The sequence below is a fragment of the Magallana gigas genome, chromosome 5 (genome assembly GCF_963853765.1).
Source record: "Magallana gigas chromosome 5, xbMagGiga1.1, whole genome shotgun sequence".
Lineage (NCBI taxonomy): Eukaryota > Metazoa > Mollusca > Bivalvia > Ostreida > Ostreidae > Magallana > Magallana gigas.
Window position 1 is genome coordinate 45,335,593 of NC_088857.1, and position 19,385 is coordinate 45,354,977.

Sequence of the window (19,385 nt, forward strand, 5' to 3'; positions counted from 1 at the left end):
AGAGTTTCGTGTGCCATGCATGGCTCAATGCGATCTATCATTTCCGCTAATTAGTTTAGAATTTCTCAGACAATTATTTTGAATAAATCGAACAGTTAGCAAAAGGAAGTGACGTATCTCAAATTAAACAAGCGTAGGCGCGTCAAGTCCGTATAAATAGTTATTATGGTACGAATTTAACCCTTTATTATTTATGACCGAAAGATGATACTTCAGTCCGATTATAACATTCCATATTTGTTTTTAATTAGACTAATTAATGGAGTATCACATATTCAATAAACAAGAACAAAAAAGAGCACACAAATGCGGATTTAAAAAGTCATACTCCGGTTCTGAGCCGAACACGATATCTATGAAATTCATCAGACAGGAAATAGCACCGTCCAAGCGTCCAGGCGACGTAGATCGTCTGATCAGCGATGTGGGTCCTAGTTATTAATAATTATTAATTGGTCTCTATACTTTTCAATCTTTATAACATGCATTGATTTGATACCACAAGGAAATACCAGACGGTATACATGATATGCAGATAAAAAGATAATTAAATGAAAAAAAATTAAAAACCAGGTCGACGATCACAGACTGACTCGGGCTGGCATGCCTTTATTAAATATTAAAGCGAACATAACTTCAAATATTAATAAAACAATTCATAGGATCAATATGAGTACTTTGTTTACAATTTACGTAATAACCATGTCTCTAGATTATCGATCTGGGGGTATTGGATTGAAATGACTGTCTCGTGTCTGTTCAAAAAGGTAACCTCTTCATAACTTTTGATCCTTTCAAATTCTTGAGGCAACCTTATAAACTCGGACAGCGCCAATGGTATGAGCGTCGCTGATCAGGATACACAGGGTACAGGGTATGAACCTTGGTCGCGACAAACTTCAGTTCTGAACATGTTCCTAAACCTACCGTTATACGACAACATTTACTTTAGAAGATTAGAGGTAAACTAAGTACATGTATGTATTTTAAAGCGGATGTTTTTGAAACATGTTAGGTCCTAAAAAAGTAATTACAGCGTCACAACATCGCATCGCCAATGCTTTAGGTCCAAATCAATCGACATTTAGGCAATGTGATTGAAACCCTCTGGATTCAAATGACAATTGGACACTATTTTTCAATAAAAATGTATTCGTCCGTTTAGGTTTTCGCATTTACATATTTTGTTGTGTTTATGTATTTCCATACTTATTTCATCACAGTTGGTACAGATAGGCTAATGAAACACGAGCATGCACCGCTTCAATGATGGATTACCAAACACAAAGACGATTCGGCAAACGTGCAAAGGTACACGTCAAAGATGACAGACACGTCTCAGTGCACTTTAAGAATAAAATAAGTGTAATTTTAAAATATCCTCAAACTTTCCTTTATATTAAAACATAACAAATGTCAACTAAAGTAAATGTACGTTGGCCAGTATGTTTTACATGCATGAAAACTACTGTCTCGTGGTACAAAAAAGGTTTCAAAACTTCGATTACATGTTCAGTGTAGTTGTGACAAATTTTCCTTCGGTAAATAAGGATGATAATGCATTTGGCAAATTAAATTACCTTAATTAAATACAATGTAGCTTACATGAAACTGTCCATACATTCTCCAAATTTCGATATAAAAAATTAAAATTTCACATGTATAAATATCTATGAGTTTGTAACCAGTTTGTCAAAGTTTGTAGCCATAGTTTTTAAAACCTCCGATACATGTATTGTCCAAGTCAGTAGGAAAAATTACTACCACTCCGTTGCAAATTAATTTCTTTCAATTTTGTTTACCTACAGATGACGTATTGTTCTATAAAACACTGACATGTCGCTTTGACCCCAATTTGCATTAATTTTATCAGATGTCCCGGTATAAAAAATATACGGTTTGATGTTGGATTTTTGACAAGTGTAATGGGCCCACGTATCATGTAACCTTTCTCATGTATTCGCTGCTTCTGGAATGAATTGCTATAAAGTCTCCACCCTCTACTGTCCTCAGGTCGGGTAGCATTGTGGTTAAACATTGCAAAAACTTAGGACACTTGGCGAGCACATGTTTATGAGGAGCTGAGTATGGTATCTCTGCGAATAAGATATTTAATATACCAGAATTTCATTTACATAATTATGCTTAGAATGAGGTTGTAATGCGATCAATAATTATAACTTCGCCATTTAATTTGCCAGGGAAGAATAAGGTTCGTGAATTATCATTTAAGGGTAAGCCGAGAAGGGAAATATTTGAGGAGATAGATATTTGATACAAAATTCTTTAGATGCTGTGTCAAATGGTGTCTGACTCGAAAAGAAACCCTGATCATATTATATCATCTTCAATATTTCTTCAGAGGGGACAATTTATAGAATTTCAAATCAGATTTACATATGATATATTTTTACCCAAAAAAAAATTGTCAGCGAAAATTTCATCCATGTCAGTGAGAAAATTTGATTCTCACAAATCAAAATTGTGCATTTTGTCAGATTCCAAATACAAATGTCATTTTCTTGACACACAAGCGAATATACATGTACATATTACAGTACCCTGTGTTACTCGTTTTCAATTATAGTCCTTTGTCTATCAAGTACACATTAATTAAATTCATTATTTCATGTCAAAAATGCTTTTTTTTTCATTTACTTCACGGTTCAGATATGAGAAACACATATACCGGAAAATTATATAGATACTTGTAAATACGGACAGCCATGTTGGCGTTACCCCTCCATCTTACAATTTAGAGCACTCCGGTATGTGATGTACTCTTTTGTAGGTTGCTATCATTTTTGAAACTGCGACAAATCTAATGCGGTTAATCTAAAGTTTTTACTCAACAGATGACATAATGATTAAGCATGACCTACATGACAAAATCTTGAATAATGACGGCTCTCAATTAGACGATCTTTTTATTAACATTTCAGGGTTCCGAGAAACAGAATAATTTATACCTATTTATGTACTTAAGTTTAGTTATATGTAATACTGCAGTATTCTGATATCTTTTTTACATGTGTGTACGAGTTGTTTTATATTTTGGAAAAAAAATAATTTGATAAAAGTTGCAGGGTTAAAGATTTAAGATAACATATTTGCCAATTTTACATGTATACATACATATGTTTTTAAACGTGCACACTAAAACCTAGCAAGGATTTTAAAATACGGCTTAATCAAATGTATATGTGTCGTACAACACGTTCTTTTTTCCAAGTCACTAAGCGACCTTCTTCAAGAATATGGAGCAAAAGGGAGGAGTAATTGTTTCTTAATACTAGCAATAAGTCAAAAGATTCCTAAATCCCCCTTGATAAGCCAGAAAAACTATCTACTTGTCAACTCGTATCAATCTCACGCGATCCTGATTTTTATTTCATTCTTCACCCTTCTCAAGTTCAAGCTAGTCTATAAATTTATCAGAAAATTTAAAACAGTGCTTTTTACGAGCGTGTGACAAGGACCTATGAATTGTACTCCATGTATCTTAACCCAATCCTGACCCAATTAAGATCATGTGGCACTAACTATGAGGCATGCCCCTTTTGTTTTAATGATATTACAGCGAAATACGATATAAAGTCCAAACCGGCCCACCCATTCAAACTAAGATAACATAGGGATGAAACAGTACAAACGTATGGGGTCTCGGAGCATTCTATCCTGGGTCCTTTTACAGAGACGAGTAAATGAAAAGGAAAATTGTATGACAAACGTGATAAACTAATCAACATTACGGACCACGCCATAAGGAAAGTCCCAGAGACTTCATCATTTGTAGGATGCAATGTACTAGAGCATCGGCCTTTTAAATTTCTTCACCGAGAAATACGAAATCTGAGCTGTTCTTGGTAGGCTATGTATTTTTGTAAAAACCAATCTGTGATCTTTACTGCATTTCTGTAAAGGCTTACCGGGCACACAGCACTGTAATAACGTTCCACTGGTTCGAACCATGATGGTTAGCAATAGTGTTGCCGGTCAATGTTTAAACATGCATATTTTTCAAAAAGTGTACCTCTTCCTGAAACGTCTATTGATATAAAACACGTCGACTTGTAATAGTTACTTGAATTGGCATATCGGGAACTTGACGGAAGCGTTAAATGACGGCTTAACGTCATAGAATACGTGTACCGTAGCGCTTACGTCACAGAGGGCACCTGCTTTATATTTCAACGTTAGACAGATGTGTCTTTTTCTAATGAAGAGGATTTCCGAGTACGATTCACTTCACACAATCTTGGCTAAAACACGCAATTTTCAGGATGATAACTAATTGTTACCCAATAAACACCAGAGAAGACAAAAGCGGTACATTTATTTTAATGCAAGGGTCGGCGTCGAGTGTTTACCCGCTCCATGCCAAAGACCCCCCTGTTTTTCTTGATGAGAAATCGAAATGTGTTTCCAATATGATTTAGGTTGTTTAATCTCATTGCAGAACATTATGTAAGCAAAAGTCTGCACCAGAAACCATCTTTGCGTATCTTCAGTGGCCTTTGCGGCTTATCTGCCGACAATAAAAATTGAATGTAAGAGGTTTCGTACAATAGGGCAGTGTGCACTATCAAAATAAGACGACTGAACCACGCCCGGCAAGACTCGATGAACCGAGGGACTCTCATAACAAATCTCTGCAAAAGCGACATGTTTTGAAAATTGTCTGACACAGTTCATCGAGATTAGCAGGAAACGTATAGAACGGGATTAGATTATTTTTTGTCAGTTGACAAAATTGAAATTGAGAACTTCTTTCCTCCCAAATGAGAGAGATGAGAGAGAAAAAGAGAGAGTTATAGTCATCAGAATGAAAGTTACACACAATAAAGGATTACAAAAACATGTTAACATTTTATTTAGATTTAATAACAAAACATAATAACAGTCTGAATTTTCTATCAGTTCGAATTGTATCTATATTGGTTTGTATTAATAACATTGATCAACAATGTTCTTTTACAGTAAGAAATTCTAATTTAACCTTGTACAAGTTTATTTTTGTTTGCCAACAGAATAGAAGAACTGTACAAAGAGGTGTACGTATCAAATTATATTTGAATTAAGAGATTACTGACTCCAAATTCGTAAACAGATATACACAATTGAACCATACATGAATATCTAAGTCTGAATGGAAAATGATCTGTATTTTTGTATGAGAAATATCTTTTCTCTATATACATGTATATTCAGTATATATCATATCCGAGAAAGATATTATAAATAAATTTTGCTTGGAGTTTCATATAAACACATATGCTCATGCTTGCGACCAATCTAATAATAGAGTAGTGTGTCTACATGTAAATACAATAAAAACAAATTGGTATACAATATGAAACAAAGTAGCAAAGTCAGTTGGCAGTATGGCTTATTTGAATTCAAATGAAATACTGTTCTCAAATCACGACGTAATTTGAAATTGGCTACCATTAACTGTTATACATGTAATTCCACTACAGAAAACGACCACAATGGCGAAGATTTAAAATCAAGACTGAACACAACAGATTGGGATTTTATACGAAACGGCGAAAACCTAGTCTAGTTGGAAGCGTTTAAGAGAATTCAAAAATTTAAGGAATTAAGTTTGCATAATCCCGTATCGTTTGGAAAAAACATCACACGGCACTACACACCTATTTCAACTTAGTCTAAAGTAGCCACTGTTTCGTAGTCGTAGGAAATTAACATAGTTTCTTGATTTTTAAATAAGTATGATAACGTAATCGTGGACAAGTGTTATTATGCCAAACAATAAGACCCTGAACTTACAAAACAAAACAATGAGTCCGTAGCATAGATAACTCATACCCCCCAAAAAATCGCAGCCGATTTCTTCTTCATCAGTATACCTGTCATCAATATCTATTTCAGATTACAATAAATGACATAAATAACATTAATATGAAATGATTTACAGAAAGTTTACAAAAATAACTCACAGACAAAATATTTTACATACGGTTATTAGTACAACACAGAGTAACTGCTTTCTTGATTCTGCGACTCTATACTGTCAGATATATAGTTTTACATTTCATACATCCATGCGTTTATTTCTTGAACAACACCATAGAATATAGAGAAATGGGCTTCTGTAAAATTAGAATATCTATAGTTCATGCCCGGTATCTCTATATCAATTCAATACGTCATGACTGGCCATTCCCGAAAGAAAGTCAACACACAATGCGAATTCTGCGATATCACATGACATCGTCACGTGACCTCATAGAGAGGTCAAGCGTTCAGATCACTTCTGCGAGTGTTTCTTTTGTAAACAACATGACGTATCGTACATAAACCGTCACTGGTTTTTTTTCTTGTGCTTTTGCTGAATACTTTGTACGGATTTCACGACAAATTATTGAGGTCGTCTTCAAAGTCTGAAAACAAAATCACAGCAAACAGTTTTTTTATCAATAATTTGTCGTATGTACGTTTATCAGTGGATTAACTAATCCGGGGTGGTTAGTGAATCCAACATCCAGGGCAGTTTCAGAAGCATCACACACAATCCATATTTTTGGCATACACATGTAATGATATACTGTACGAAAATGTGGCGAAATACACAACACTGCCTGGCACTTGTACCCGTTTTGTTTTGGTTTATGATAAATATGTAACAGTCACATGAAATATACATAAATATCACGCATACACGAGAACTTCACACAAAACGGCGCTAAAGAGTCTGCTCCAGCTATTGTGGCTCCCCCAGGCCTCCACAAGAACGTAGCGGCCCTTCTGTGGTCGGACGCACTGTACGTGAATTTTATGTGATAATAAAGCACCATTTAGTTTGGAAACGTAGCCACACATGTTCCCTGATACACTAGAGGCATCCTCTGCCTTAGATTTATTGTCTACATATATCACCAATCTGTCCAGATTGTTTAAGTAGTCCTTCATAGCTGTTCCTTCTGAAATACAAAATAATGCAATAAATTAATCAGAGAATTTGTTTTCTCGAGGCCAACAAAAGAACAAAAAAAAGAAAACCATAAACTGACCCTGTTTTAAAATCTATACTGACCTTTAACCATTTGACCTTCTGACTCTTGCCATGTATAAATTATAATGCCCGAGACTGAGGTCTTTGCGCCAAGGTCAACGGTCCAGACAGGGGTGTCCCCGTACAGATTGTCCAGAATTGTGCAGGCATGGAGATCGAAATCGATCTTCCCATCCACGGCTTTGTCGGGGTGTCCTCGATCTATTTTCGGGGAGACATGTCTCTTCTTTGGATTTTTGCCATTGATCCATGCCTCCTTCTTGTAAGCCAGATTTTCAACTGTTAAAAATGAATAAATGGTATTGGTAGGATTATTTTTGCAGTTGCATCATATACATCAAAAGTTTTTTTTTCTAAATAGAGGTTGATTTTTCTCACGGAATTTCGTTAAATCAATCCCACTTACCACACGGGGTATCATCATTAACACGCATGAAAGACTCGCCACAATTTCCAGCTGGAAAAAATGGAAACAAGGTTAGTAATTTATGCAAAGAAAATGAAATGTATGCAGCGATTTACATTTTTATTAACCAGAACAGTATGAAAACTGTAGGAGATTCACACCTGTATGAGGACATCCAAGAAGGCCGGCACGCATGCTTATTTTGCCGTTCCATTCCAGAGGATGAAATCGAATGAACCGCGCCACAAATGGGGAGTTGATGTAGTGAACTCGTACAGTGTCCTTGTCATTGTTGCCACCGAAAAGCTAAAATAATCGTAACAGAAATAGCAATGAAAGTCTCTGTAAACAAGTACACCTAGGCGTGTTGTGGGATGTCGTGCAAGCTACTTCCGGTTTGTACCATGCTGCAATCCAAACCGTATCATAGATATATAACAGTGCGCAATGCATATAAGATCTGCTTAATATAGCGGTTTATTAGAATCAATTATGTTAATTTAGATTTAAGAATAGATAAATATACAAATTAAAGATTGCATGCATGCAGAATTTATCCTCATATCAATGTTATATCTTGTTAATCATTCGGGTTATTCATAAGACATGTTAGATTGTTAACGCAGATGTGTTAGACATAATATTTTTCATACACGTTCTTTAAATATTAAACTCGTGAGCTTCCAATTAGTAAATAATCAACCCTGCAAAAAATAGTCTCATCGTGCAAGTGCATTGTGTGCGCATGCTCGTTCCAAACAAATAATTCAAACAGAACCTTTCTTTCAAAATTACATGACAAAGATATATATAAGAATGTGATTCCTCAAACATATTTGCATTATAATTTTTTAGAGGTCTGTTCCTAAAATTGAAAATAAAATCAGAGAGATCATATGTTGAAGAATCACGTAACAACTTCCGATTATATAGAGTAGCAGTAATTGCGAAGCTTGCTTGCTTGCGAACTTCGCTAATGCAGGTCGCATAATCAGCAGCTCTTATACAACGCGTGTTGTATAGACTGTAACCAATGCATGCTAGCTGTCATGCTAAAGTCTGCAGCTGATAGTTTGCACCCTACCATAGTTTTACTAGCGTAGTCAGCAATATGCAAAGATCTAGCCATCTAAGTCACAACCATCAAAACGAGGCTAACCTAATAATCCGCTAACTGGTGCTCTGCTCTTTGGCTTCTTGCGCAGCCGCTTTGCAACGTTGTGAATTGAATTGCCTCGCAACCAAGAGCAGAGTACCAGTTAAACAATTTGTGTTGCTATTCGCACAACAGTGATTATTAGATTAGATTAGGATTTGGTTGCTCGCTAGGACAATTAAAAAAAACAGGAAAACAAGAAACAACGCCACCTTTCGGTTAGTTCTTACCAGGCCGTCGTCTGTATAAATGTCAGGTATTAATTGCGCAGTGGTTCTATTGAACAGTGGGTTCCATAACCATGGATTTTGAGGCTACAACAAAGAGTTTGTCAGGATATGATGAGTAAATAATCAACCAAAAACAAGAAAAGAGAAGACTTACACACACGGGTATATATCCCTAAATTGGTCCATCCCTCTAACTTTATATAGAAGGTTAATAAAATTCATTTATATATTTATATGTTTATTGTCAGAAATATTTTTGAACCGTGTGTGTAAATCAGACAGGTGTTAAAATGAAAACTAAAACTGTTTAATGCTTAAACCCGTTGAGAAGGAGATCGCAGTGTTTAATATTATGGAAACAGACGGAAGTTGAGTTTGTTACGCGCATGTCGCATCGCTTACTTCCTTTGCATTGAAGTATTGTACCTTTTTTGTATTGTATATTGAAGCAAAGCAAAGTTTAACTGAGGTAAAGTTACTTCATGTTAATGTTTTCATACAGCAATACACTGCATGAATTTTCTGAAAGCGAAAAGGGGAATTATAAAAAACGTGGATACAAATATAGAACGTTAGTTTTTCCCACAAGGCCAGGGGAATACATAAAGGCGATGGAGAACAAATATTTACACCAAAAGGTGGTAATATGTTTACAAAAGCCGTGAAAAACCAAAATCATAAACATAACCAAAACTTAAAATCAGAAGCATAGGTGCATGTGTTATATCTAATAACTCTTCTCCTTGTAGCTCCGTTACTAACAGCTTGGAATTCCATGTAGCATCAAAGCATTCTTAAAAACATATGTAATAAAAATAACACTAGAATTTCCCTCGATGATTTCTGTCACGGATTCTTATAACATCTGCTCAATAATTTATACCTTAGTTTCTAAGTTATAAAAATTCATAACAAGCACCTGCATGTTCACAATATTCAACACCCTCAAAGTTCTGAGCTGACATCAGAACACATGTAAAGCATAACAACACAATTGGTGGGTGGACTTACCCGAGGGTCCACGCTGTGGGCATCCTTATATTGATACCATCTCTGTGTATCGTTGCTGTAGGAGATCTTGAATCTGGTAACCCAGTGCTTCTTTTTGCTGTCCCCTCGCCCCTTGGTCATGACGCCAGTGATAAGGGTCGGCGGACCAACGTCGATTTGTAACCATTGGTTCACTATTGAAAAACGGGAAAATATTCGTGATTTTGTTATTTTAATTTTGAAAAATATCCTTGTGTTATTAATTTTATTTTGTAAGAAAAATAAACAGTCCTGTGGAATTTCAAAATTGTTATTCCGATATAGGGTCGCATATCTAGAGCTGCGAAATATTTTTGGCCACAAAGTTAAAAGTTCACGAGGAGGTCTGTCCATTGAAATGCAAGAATTCTATTGCTAGTTTAATGAACTCCTAAACCCCTCTATAACATTAAGGTATTATGTTCCACCATCAACCGACAGTTAAGGTGACAATGCTGGGTCGGAGAGCTAAATATACCCGTCAGATACTGGGAATATATTTCTGCAAAATGCTCTTTCTGACCCCCAGGGAAATTTTGGTCTGACTTCTGCAAATTCCTTTTATATTGGTACAAAAGCAAAATTTCGGTTGAAAATGCATATGCTAAGACGACTTTTGAGCGAGATTGACAAACATATGGAATCTTTCTCATCGCCAAATTTATCAAAATTTAGATAACAAAAAATAAGGGCCTTTACATTTTAATGCCTCTCGTGTTGGACCACCACTTGGTATGGAATATGATTATATACCTCGCTAAGCAATTGCTATTCTTCGGGCTATCAGCCAATCTAAGAAGGATCATTTCGCCTTACACAATAGGAAATCGACATTCGGGGGCTGGCGAGTCACTAATACAATCTTGCGGTCACAACTGTATCGAAATCAGATCGGAAAACTTTGATTTTTGACTGACTGTTTCTATTCATATCATAAGAATGTTGTCGGGTATTCCTATCTCAGTCTTGGTGGGTTTTTCACTGGGAGGTTCCCGTAAATGACATATCCTACGTATATATATTTTTATCATGTATAAAGGGTCAAAGATGAAGAGAAAGATTGTAATTTGGTTTAAGAAAGCTTTCCTAGTATACAAATATATAAGCACCATTGTTTCTCTTTGCACACCAGCCCTTCTTGCTCAGGATGTTCCCATCCTCGGGTTGACACGAGTCCTTTCTTTTGTTCTTTCCGTTGGAGGATGTCGTAATTCTTCCGTATGGAGGAAGACCGATGCTTTCTTTGCATACTGTTGAGCCGAAGTTAAAAAATACAGAGATGTTAATATACAGTACAAAGAAATGACAATAAAAAGGGTTGAACTATAAAAAAAATCCAGCAATCAGCTGTGTGGTGAGATTTCAAATGATTTGATTGCTCTTACACTGGCATCCTAGAATTTCCACCCTCATGCTGGGGTGCCTGTGCCAGTGGACCGTGTGGAACTTGATGTAGCGAGCGATGATTGGCCGGTCCAGGTACGTGTGTTTGACGGAGTAGGCATCGGTGTTGCCTTCAAAAACCTACAGTACAGAGAAGAGACATCTATTAAAAGAAGTGAATTAAACTCCGTCTCAAATGCTCCAACTCAATTAATTCTCCCTATTAGTATGGCGGAGGCCTGCAGGGACAAAGTGTCATAAATAAAAAGTAAATGGTTCAAATAAACTGACTGGAAGGAGAGACTGCTGAACTTTTATTTCGTTCTTTTGTTTGTAAACGTAGAAATTGCCAAATCTCATTGATCATATTCCGCTAGCTCAGACGCTAGCGGGTTTAACAGTGAAAATCATGTTCAATCTTGACTTTAATAGGGGGTTCTATTTGTATCTTTGCGTGAAGCCTATTTATCATTTTGATAAAGGTACATAAAATCAGCTGATTCGTAATTCGGAGTCTGATTTTACAAGATGACATATCAGAGATTTACAAGATGGATGCAGAGAACTCAAAACAATTCATGCATTTCCCACCGAAAGAATTAATCTACATGTATAATTGTGTAGCTACCCTGTGATTGCTGTATTGGTCGGTGACATAAAGTTCATTATAGTCGTCCATGCTGTACGACACTTTGAATGACGTCACCCATTCTTTGCCGTCACCACGTCCCTGCGTCATCACTCCGGTTACCTGCAGACGAAAGCACACGTTTGTTGACACAAACACACAAAAGTACCATGTTAAAAAAGATTCAATATATCTGACTAAATATAGAAAAACATATCGATTCATCATTGTTCGTATATGTAGTTTTATTTGCATTAACGTTATGGTGTAACTTTTATTAAATAGCGCAAGTATCCAGTCGGGCCCCTATTCAATGTACCAGGCTAACGTTGTACATAGTATTTGACATTTTGAAGTACGCAAGGTGGAGATGACATTGACTATCAAATTACAAGTGCGGGTTACTAAATGCATAGCCACGAGTCGGTACAGTTGTACAGTAAAATCACGGCCCATTATGTAGTATCGTTTTGGCAGGCATATTACCAAGACGAGCCACACCCTGGAATGAAGAGTCCACGGACGTGTTATAACACTCAGAAATGTTCCTACAAAGGGTGTTAAATTTGAAGCAAAATGTTTTGAATACATTACATGGCGCCTGGATGTCTTAAGAATCCGTAAATATATACATGTAGTTGGTATTTTTAAAAACTTATTTTAACATTTGAATGCACCGTAGTTTTATGTATGTAATTCACAAATCTTTTGAAGCTGAGCCAACGAAATGCACAATCGTGTAAGAGTATTTAATAAACTTGAATAAGAGATTCATTTTTAAAGAAGTGTCGATCTTTCATAACAATTTATAAAACTCTTCCTTCTCTCGTAGACAGCTGTATGTTCGGATCACCTGTCCTGTATTCCTACGCGGCTTGCGGATGCCATTCGGTCATTAGGCGTCGAGTATTTGGTAGTAAGTTGTGATAATTACATTATGAAAGTAAGTTTATGTGTAAGTGTATTGATTAAATATCAGGTGGTGGAAAATTAATGGCACCATTACTTATCATTAAGCAATGGTCTGAGTGTTTACTTCAGATAAATTCAGACTATCTTTCCCATTTCCTCAGAGATCGTGCTGACTGTTGAAATGGTACATTGTTATCACCTCGTATTCTGGTGTCAAAGTTAATGCCTAGCTTACATCCACCCAATTTTCCTACATTTCAATTCAAAGATAGATATATCGAGGCAATGAAAACATTGCGTAACTAGTCTTACTATCAATATTTACACCTTTAAAAGGCAGCATCCTCGGGGTTAAGCGTATTAAGAAAAAGAAAAGCAAAGTCGTAACGCAGCAAGGCACCACCGTATACAAAACTCTAGAAGCATATCTTTCGTATTGAAAATGTCAACATAGTTACATAGCTGGAGCAGCTGATACGGGGTGATAATTTAATTATCATCGTCAACAACAGCGGGACAGTCCGCGATAGAACAAGAACAAGTGGACGTCCCCACACCCATTTGTAACCAAGGTGAAACAAACAAGATGTACCAAAGATAAAACTCCTATAGTTGGAGAGATATCACACATGTTCGGTCGCCGTAAACCCCGTTCGTTACAACTCAGTTATTTTAAGATATTTCTAGGTCTGCAGCAGGGAGATTAACTTTATCGACTTCTGTTATCATTGGACAAAATTGCTATCAGGACAATTGGTAGGATGCTATATGAAAATCCATAGAACAAATACACTGGACAAGATTAGGATGACCATGATAATCGGACCGCTAATCGAAAACTAACATGAACAAATCTCACAAACTTCATCGACTTGTAACATCAAAGCTGCACCTTAGTTGTGAAGCTATCGGTCAATTTGACCCCTGTACCTAGTTTGTTCTGAATGATAACTAAAATATTTAGAGTCAACAAAGCTTTAATTACAAGGTCATGTTCACTAGTTTGATTTCGGTTGTGTACCTATTGTCTAAACATACATGTATAACTATTATTTAATTATTCTCTAGTAGATTATCTGAAGTACTAGTATGCCGAAATATCGGTATAACAGTTTTGCGTAAAATTCATTTTTAATTTATCAAATCATGAAAGAAAATCTGCTAATTTATATCTCAGGTAAATAGTGTGATTTGAATATTTTATTAAAATTGAAACATTTGGAAATATGAACAGAAAGCTGACACATGTGTTTTCCAGGAGAAAATATGAAGTGTGTTCTCTTTTTTTCACGTCTGAAACTTAATTCATCCATGCTGTTTCGCTCCAACAATTAGGCAAGTTTTAACGAGGCATCCTTTTGCTAAGCGTTTTCACGGTCTCCTAGCTTTTGAGACGATATTAAAATAACAGATGTGCAATGTCATCCTCAAATACTTCGCGCTCGCGTGAAGGACAGAAATTCACTCTTATACAAAGAAAATAATTCATGGTAAATACCAAAAGAAAAAAATCTGGTTGTTTGAAAAGAATTTTTTAAGACGGGTAAAAAAGGAATATCTTGTTGAAGAGGGTATTGGCAAGTTGTATAGTTCAAAATGATTGATTAAAAGCTGAAAGAGTAAACACCTTTCTATCTGTAGATTTATGGAGATGAGCAGAAAGGAATTAATGCTGGTCAAAAGAGAAATGCACTTCAACAAGAAGAAATGTCATGCTCTGGAATTATAAATGCGCGTGCCGCAATGTGATGACGGTTTCTAATTAAAGAAACTGAATTTTTGCATTATATGACAACCTTAATATGTTTACAAATTTTGAAAGAAAGGCGTTTTTTGCTAATTACTTAGCAAAAAAATATCCAGCTTTATTATGAATATTTTACATTTCAGCGTTCTCAACGAAAACAATTCAATAAAAATTCTATTTGCGAAAACTGGCGGAATTTTGGAATATGAATTTCATATCTGATTACAAGCTTTTTCAGCAAGGCGCCATAACAAAATTAGGTTAAAGTATTCTCATTATGCACGGTGGGCGTTAGGTTGCAGAACATAAAAATGGCCACAAGCGTTGAAAATAAATACACCTGCTTGTCACCGTATGTTTATTTCCTTAATTTTGGTTGTATAATGGCCTCACCCTTGCTGCTACTCCAAGATCTACTTTCAGCCATTCGGACGAAGACTTGTACTTGGCGCACCAGCCGTATTTATTGGGGAGGTAGACCCGGGCATATTTCTCCGCACATTTCTTGTCCCATTCGTGTGGATACGTTGAGGAGGCTGTTATTTGCCAGTCCTGTATCGAACCCGTGATCATCCCCAGCGGGCCATTCGTTACACAAACTGTGGAAAGAAAAACTTATTTAGTAATGCGTTACCACAAAAAAAATTTATAATGCCTAGAAAGTTACAAGATTCTAGCAGTTACCTTTTTTGAATATATATATTTCATATATGGACGTTTTTATCATCGACAACAAAGGCGGGCATATTTGCACCATGTATTTCAATATTCAGTTGACAGTCGATAAATTCAAAATTTTATAAGGCTAATTTCACGGCAGGATAATATATATTTTCCATGCCTGTAAACAAGAACAGGAGCGGTTTCATTTTCACCATTTTCTTACTATCCCAAGGTATCTGTAGATAAGTTATGATCCCCCTATATGCATTTAAATCGTAATATTGGCGATTTATTATTTCATTAACTCGGTGACAAAAGTAACATCTCTTTATTTGGGATTTTCAATAAAGAAACAATATAATTGATATTTATCGTAAATCTTTCTTATCAATTGATAGGATTTATGTCTGTAAATGAAGACAGGCAATATTGACCGTGTCACTTCTGGGGAAAAAATGTCCCATTTCTTTCATTAGTGGCCTGGCACTGGTCTATTACACGTGTTTTGTTGTTAACACGTGTAAAAGGTTCGTGTCAACAAAAAATTAAGACATCGCCCAAGTTGGATAACAGTATTTGAACACAAGAAATAACGCCTTCTTACCCCTATCTCCCGTAACCTATTGTGGTTAGATGGATTGGGAAAGGAAGCATTCAGACTTTTGGAGCACTGATGCTAACAAACTGTCAAAATGTCATAAACTCGGTATCACCGGACAATTGGAAGTCATTAACTTTTGCCTAAGAATGGATTTTTATTGGCGGTTGCATAACGAAAAAACGCCCTCTAATTGAAATATCCCGCACAATAGCGACTGTAGTTTACTTAATTTCGAGCTTTATAATCGCTAAAAGGATCCATTAACGCTATTTTATTAAATGCTAAACAGTTCTCAATACATGTTAAAATGTCGTTAAATTGTGTCTGACGCAACAGTCGGAATAAATCTTTCCTTCCTCGAGCTATTCCAATGACATCTTAATGCTACAATGCCTTGGTTAGGCAATGTTCATTGTTATAAATGGTACACTAAAAAAAATTGTCCCTAGATTTTGTTCTTTAGATTCAAATCGTTAAGAAATTTGTTTCCCTTTTTCTGTTCAAAACGAATGGTTGTTCTATCGGTTTTTTATCGTAACTCTTAATTAGGACTTTGGCAAAAACGCAAATTTTGACTGTTTGCACTAAAACCCGCCGGCGTGCGTTTCAAGGGGAAGGAAGTTAAGACTACAAATGTCATTAATTGAGGGAGGAATACGTTTTAGTTCTATATTTAATTTCCTTTGATAAGTTAACAAGAAACTGAATTTTGATATTTCCTAAATTAGCGCAAAATATCGTTTAAATTAAATCTATGAACGAAACTAATTTCATCACTCGAATTATATACGTGCACGGTTTGATTATGCGGCGAAAGAGAGATTCGATTGAAAACAAAGATCAAAAGCAGAGAAGGACTAACGGTTAATTCCGGGATGCGATTCTTCTTAAAAGAGAGGATTCCTCGCCAATTTTCCCCGTCAACTACTTAATACTTTGGAACAGTGTTTTAACACGCACGTCTCATCATTTTCCTCCGTGAGATATGGGGTTGCCGTGTTCAAACTCAACAATACATAGCTTTTAATCACCGAAACGGAGCAGAAAAATTAGCAACGCTAACTTGACACATGTTATTAATTTTCAAACAATTATCGGTAGTTAAACGAAAATCATCTTAGACGCTGTGCATTCGTTTGTAAATATTTATTTTTTGTAGAAAGTAAACCAAGGTCAAGATTTTTTGCGGGTGATAACAATCTGGGGGACTATTTTTTTTCAGAGGGAGGGGAGGGGGGGGGGGGCAATCTTGACGTTTAATCGTTTTTAGAGTTTGAACTGTGAAATATCTTGATGCTAGGAGCAAGAAAAACTCCCGATTTACTAAGCACTCAACAACTGTAAATCAATTATCACGTATTTTGGTCCAACGGTTGGCTCATTTTCACCCTTCTCTCGATAATTTATATATTTTGGGGAAGAATTACATCAGAAATTGTGGGGAATTGAAGACATTACTCTGCAGGTGACGAGTTTAACCATGTCCTTTTGTCATACGCACACCGACCCCTTTAACTGCATTCCTCAGGTAAGAAACCAGGTGAGACGCCAGCCGATCTATACGTTTCAAGATCACCTTGTTCCCTGCACTAGTCTTGTAGTTTCTGATGATAACTGCTCGTGTAAAAAGAATGTTCCCTAGATATTTTTTGTCTTTATTTTTGGTGTCTACTCTAACGTGTTCTTTGCCAATTTAACAGCTCCCCTATTTTCGCGTTGATCTGGAATGACAGGCTCACTGCCCTCCCCCCTTTCTCTAGGTTTTATTTATGAGTGTATCATTTAATCTTTGAACGTAATCGTCTGGAGTGTTTTTGTTTATGGCAGATTTCAGCATGAAAACACTTTGAAGTGTCCACTATCTGTGATATTATTTGTAAAGAAATTGATTAAGATGACAATTACCACTCTTCCATTTCTCTGCGTTAGACGGAAATTCCCCTATTTCTTTTTTTTTTATTCTGTGACTTGAAAGTCATTATACAACATCAACATTTCGGAAATCAATCATTTGTCTCACACCCAAAACAAATCTTCACTGCATTGTTATGAATATTCAGAAGCACTGCATAAATGTTCGTGACGGATTCATTAATTTACATTTATTGGATAAAAAAACAAAAACAAAATACAAAAAATGAACATGAAAAAAAAAAATGTCGCAAGTTGGCACTTGACCCAAAAAAATAAATTCCTCCTAAACTTGAGGATACTACTGCACTAAGCGTGTGGTAATTGAATTTTTTCTGCTGCGAGTTGCGGCTTTCGGGTTTTTTTTATGATAAAACCTTCAATGTACAAGGGACTGTGTTAGGTACACGTATTTGACTTTCTAATTAGGCCATTCAGCTGATATTGTGGTATGTTAATGAAAAGTTCACTTAAGGATCCAAGTGAGGTTGATATTTTCCCTTTCTACTCCTTCATTATTTGTTTTAAAATCACTTGGGAGAAAATTACATCTTATGCATCTCTCAATTTTATTTTTCTTCATAATTTTAACAATTTTCTAGAAAAATTAAGGTTTGTGTAGATTTAGTTCGTTTAAGGTAGGTACTTCTAAAGTTCCTCATAGATATGGTAGAGCTTAGTGTTGGGACGACTTTTAGCATAGAGCACAGGTGTGTCAACATAAGGCAAAAACAGACCAAACAGTAACTGGGACGACTAATTAGCATATTAAATTCTAATTTAATTAAGAGTAACTTAATCAATTTGTCAAAGTTATACACCAGTCTTGGCTACTCAAGTTTTTGTTTTACAGGTAGTTCTAAAAACTAAGAATATTTGTTTCAAAATAAAAAAAATCTTTAAAAATAAAAGATAATATTCAATACTCACCGTTTCCACTTATTAATCCTGGGACAAAAATAATGAAAATTAGAGTTGTCAGCCTTGATTTCGCCATCTGTCCAATTATTACTGCTATCTTCAAACCAAAAAACGTTATTTGTGTTAATAATGATGAGATTTATATCCGAAATAAAACTCCTCTCTTTGATGGAATCACATCCCAAATACTTATTTCAAAACACTATCACTGTAAAAAACAATCCCGCAAGAAAATATATATACTGGTATATCCCTTTATATTGTGTTCCTTCGAAATATTCAAACTCCTTTTAAAAGTAGCTTTCCAAATAAAAGCATTTAAATTCATATAGTGCCACTAGTATTTCACTTTTTTCTTCAATATTTAATATATCACTAATATGTTATAAATCCAGCGTTGCTTTTGTAACTGTCGCGAATACTTTATAACGTATAAACAAATTGTTTAGTGACTTCGAAAAAATACGCGACCATGCGCCACTCTGTTCACAGGTAAACTAGAGTATACGAAGAGACGCAGCGTCACGGCTGGTGATTATGCAATGCTTATTTTGAACTTCGGAAAACCCTTCTCCAACTCTCGCGTGGTCTCGCGTGAAGTGCGTACTACCGGTATAGTAAAACTTCGTATTTGAAATAAGTAGAATTTCTATCTTTATTTCAAACATTTTTCTTTATTTAACAAACTAAGGGGCGGGATTTTAATACATTATTTCTCACCTGATTTACAGGTAAAATTTGAACACCTAGCTTACGTGC

The 19,385-nt window shown here is 35.7% G+C and overlaps 1 protein-coding gene across 2 annotated transcripts; it reads right to left on the reverse strand.

The window, feature by feature from the left end:
- Positions 1 to 4,856: 4,856 nt before the first annotated feature.
- Positions 4,857 to 19,144, reverse strand: LOC105339781 (lactadherin). 2 transcript variants are annotated; one of them, XM_011445502.4, is made up of 11 exons: positions 18,636 to 19,144; positions 14,924 to 15,129; positions 11,872 to 11,994; positions 11,246 to 11,384; positions 10,970 to 11,110; positions 9,843 to 10,015; positions 8,832 to 8,915; positions 7,607 to 7,751; positions 7,446 to 7,496; positions 7,061 to 7,318; positions 4,857 to 6,947 (listed from the first exon to the last, which is right to left on the reverse strand). In XM_011445502.4, the coding sequence occupies exons 1-11, from the start codon at positions 18,700 to 18,702 to the stop codon at positions 6,676 to 6,678; spliced, it is 1,659 nt and encodes a 552-aa protein (XP_011443804.1). In that variant the 5' UTR covers positions 18,703 to 19,144; the 3' UTR covers positions 4,857 to 6,675. The 2 variants fall into 2 exon arrangements, with proteins under 2 accessions (XP_011443804.1, XP_011443805.1); XM_011445503.4 differs by lacking the exon at positions 8,832 to 8,915.
- Between the last annotated feature and the right edge of the window lie 241 nt (positions 19,145 to 19,385).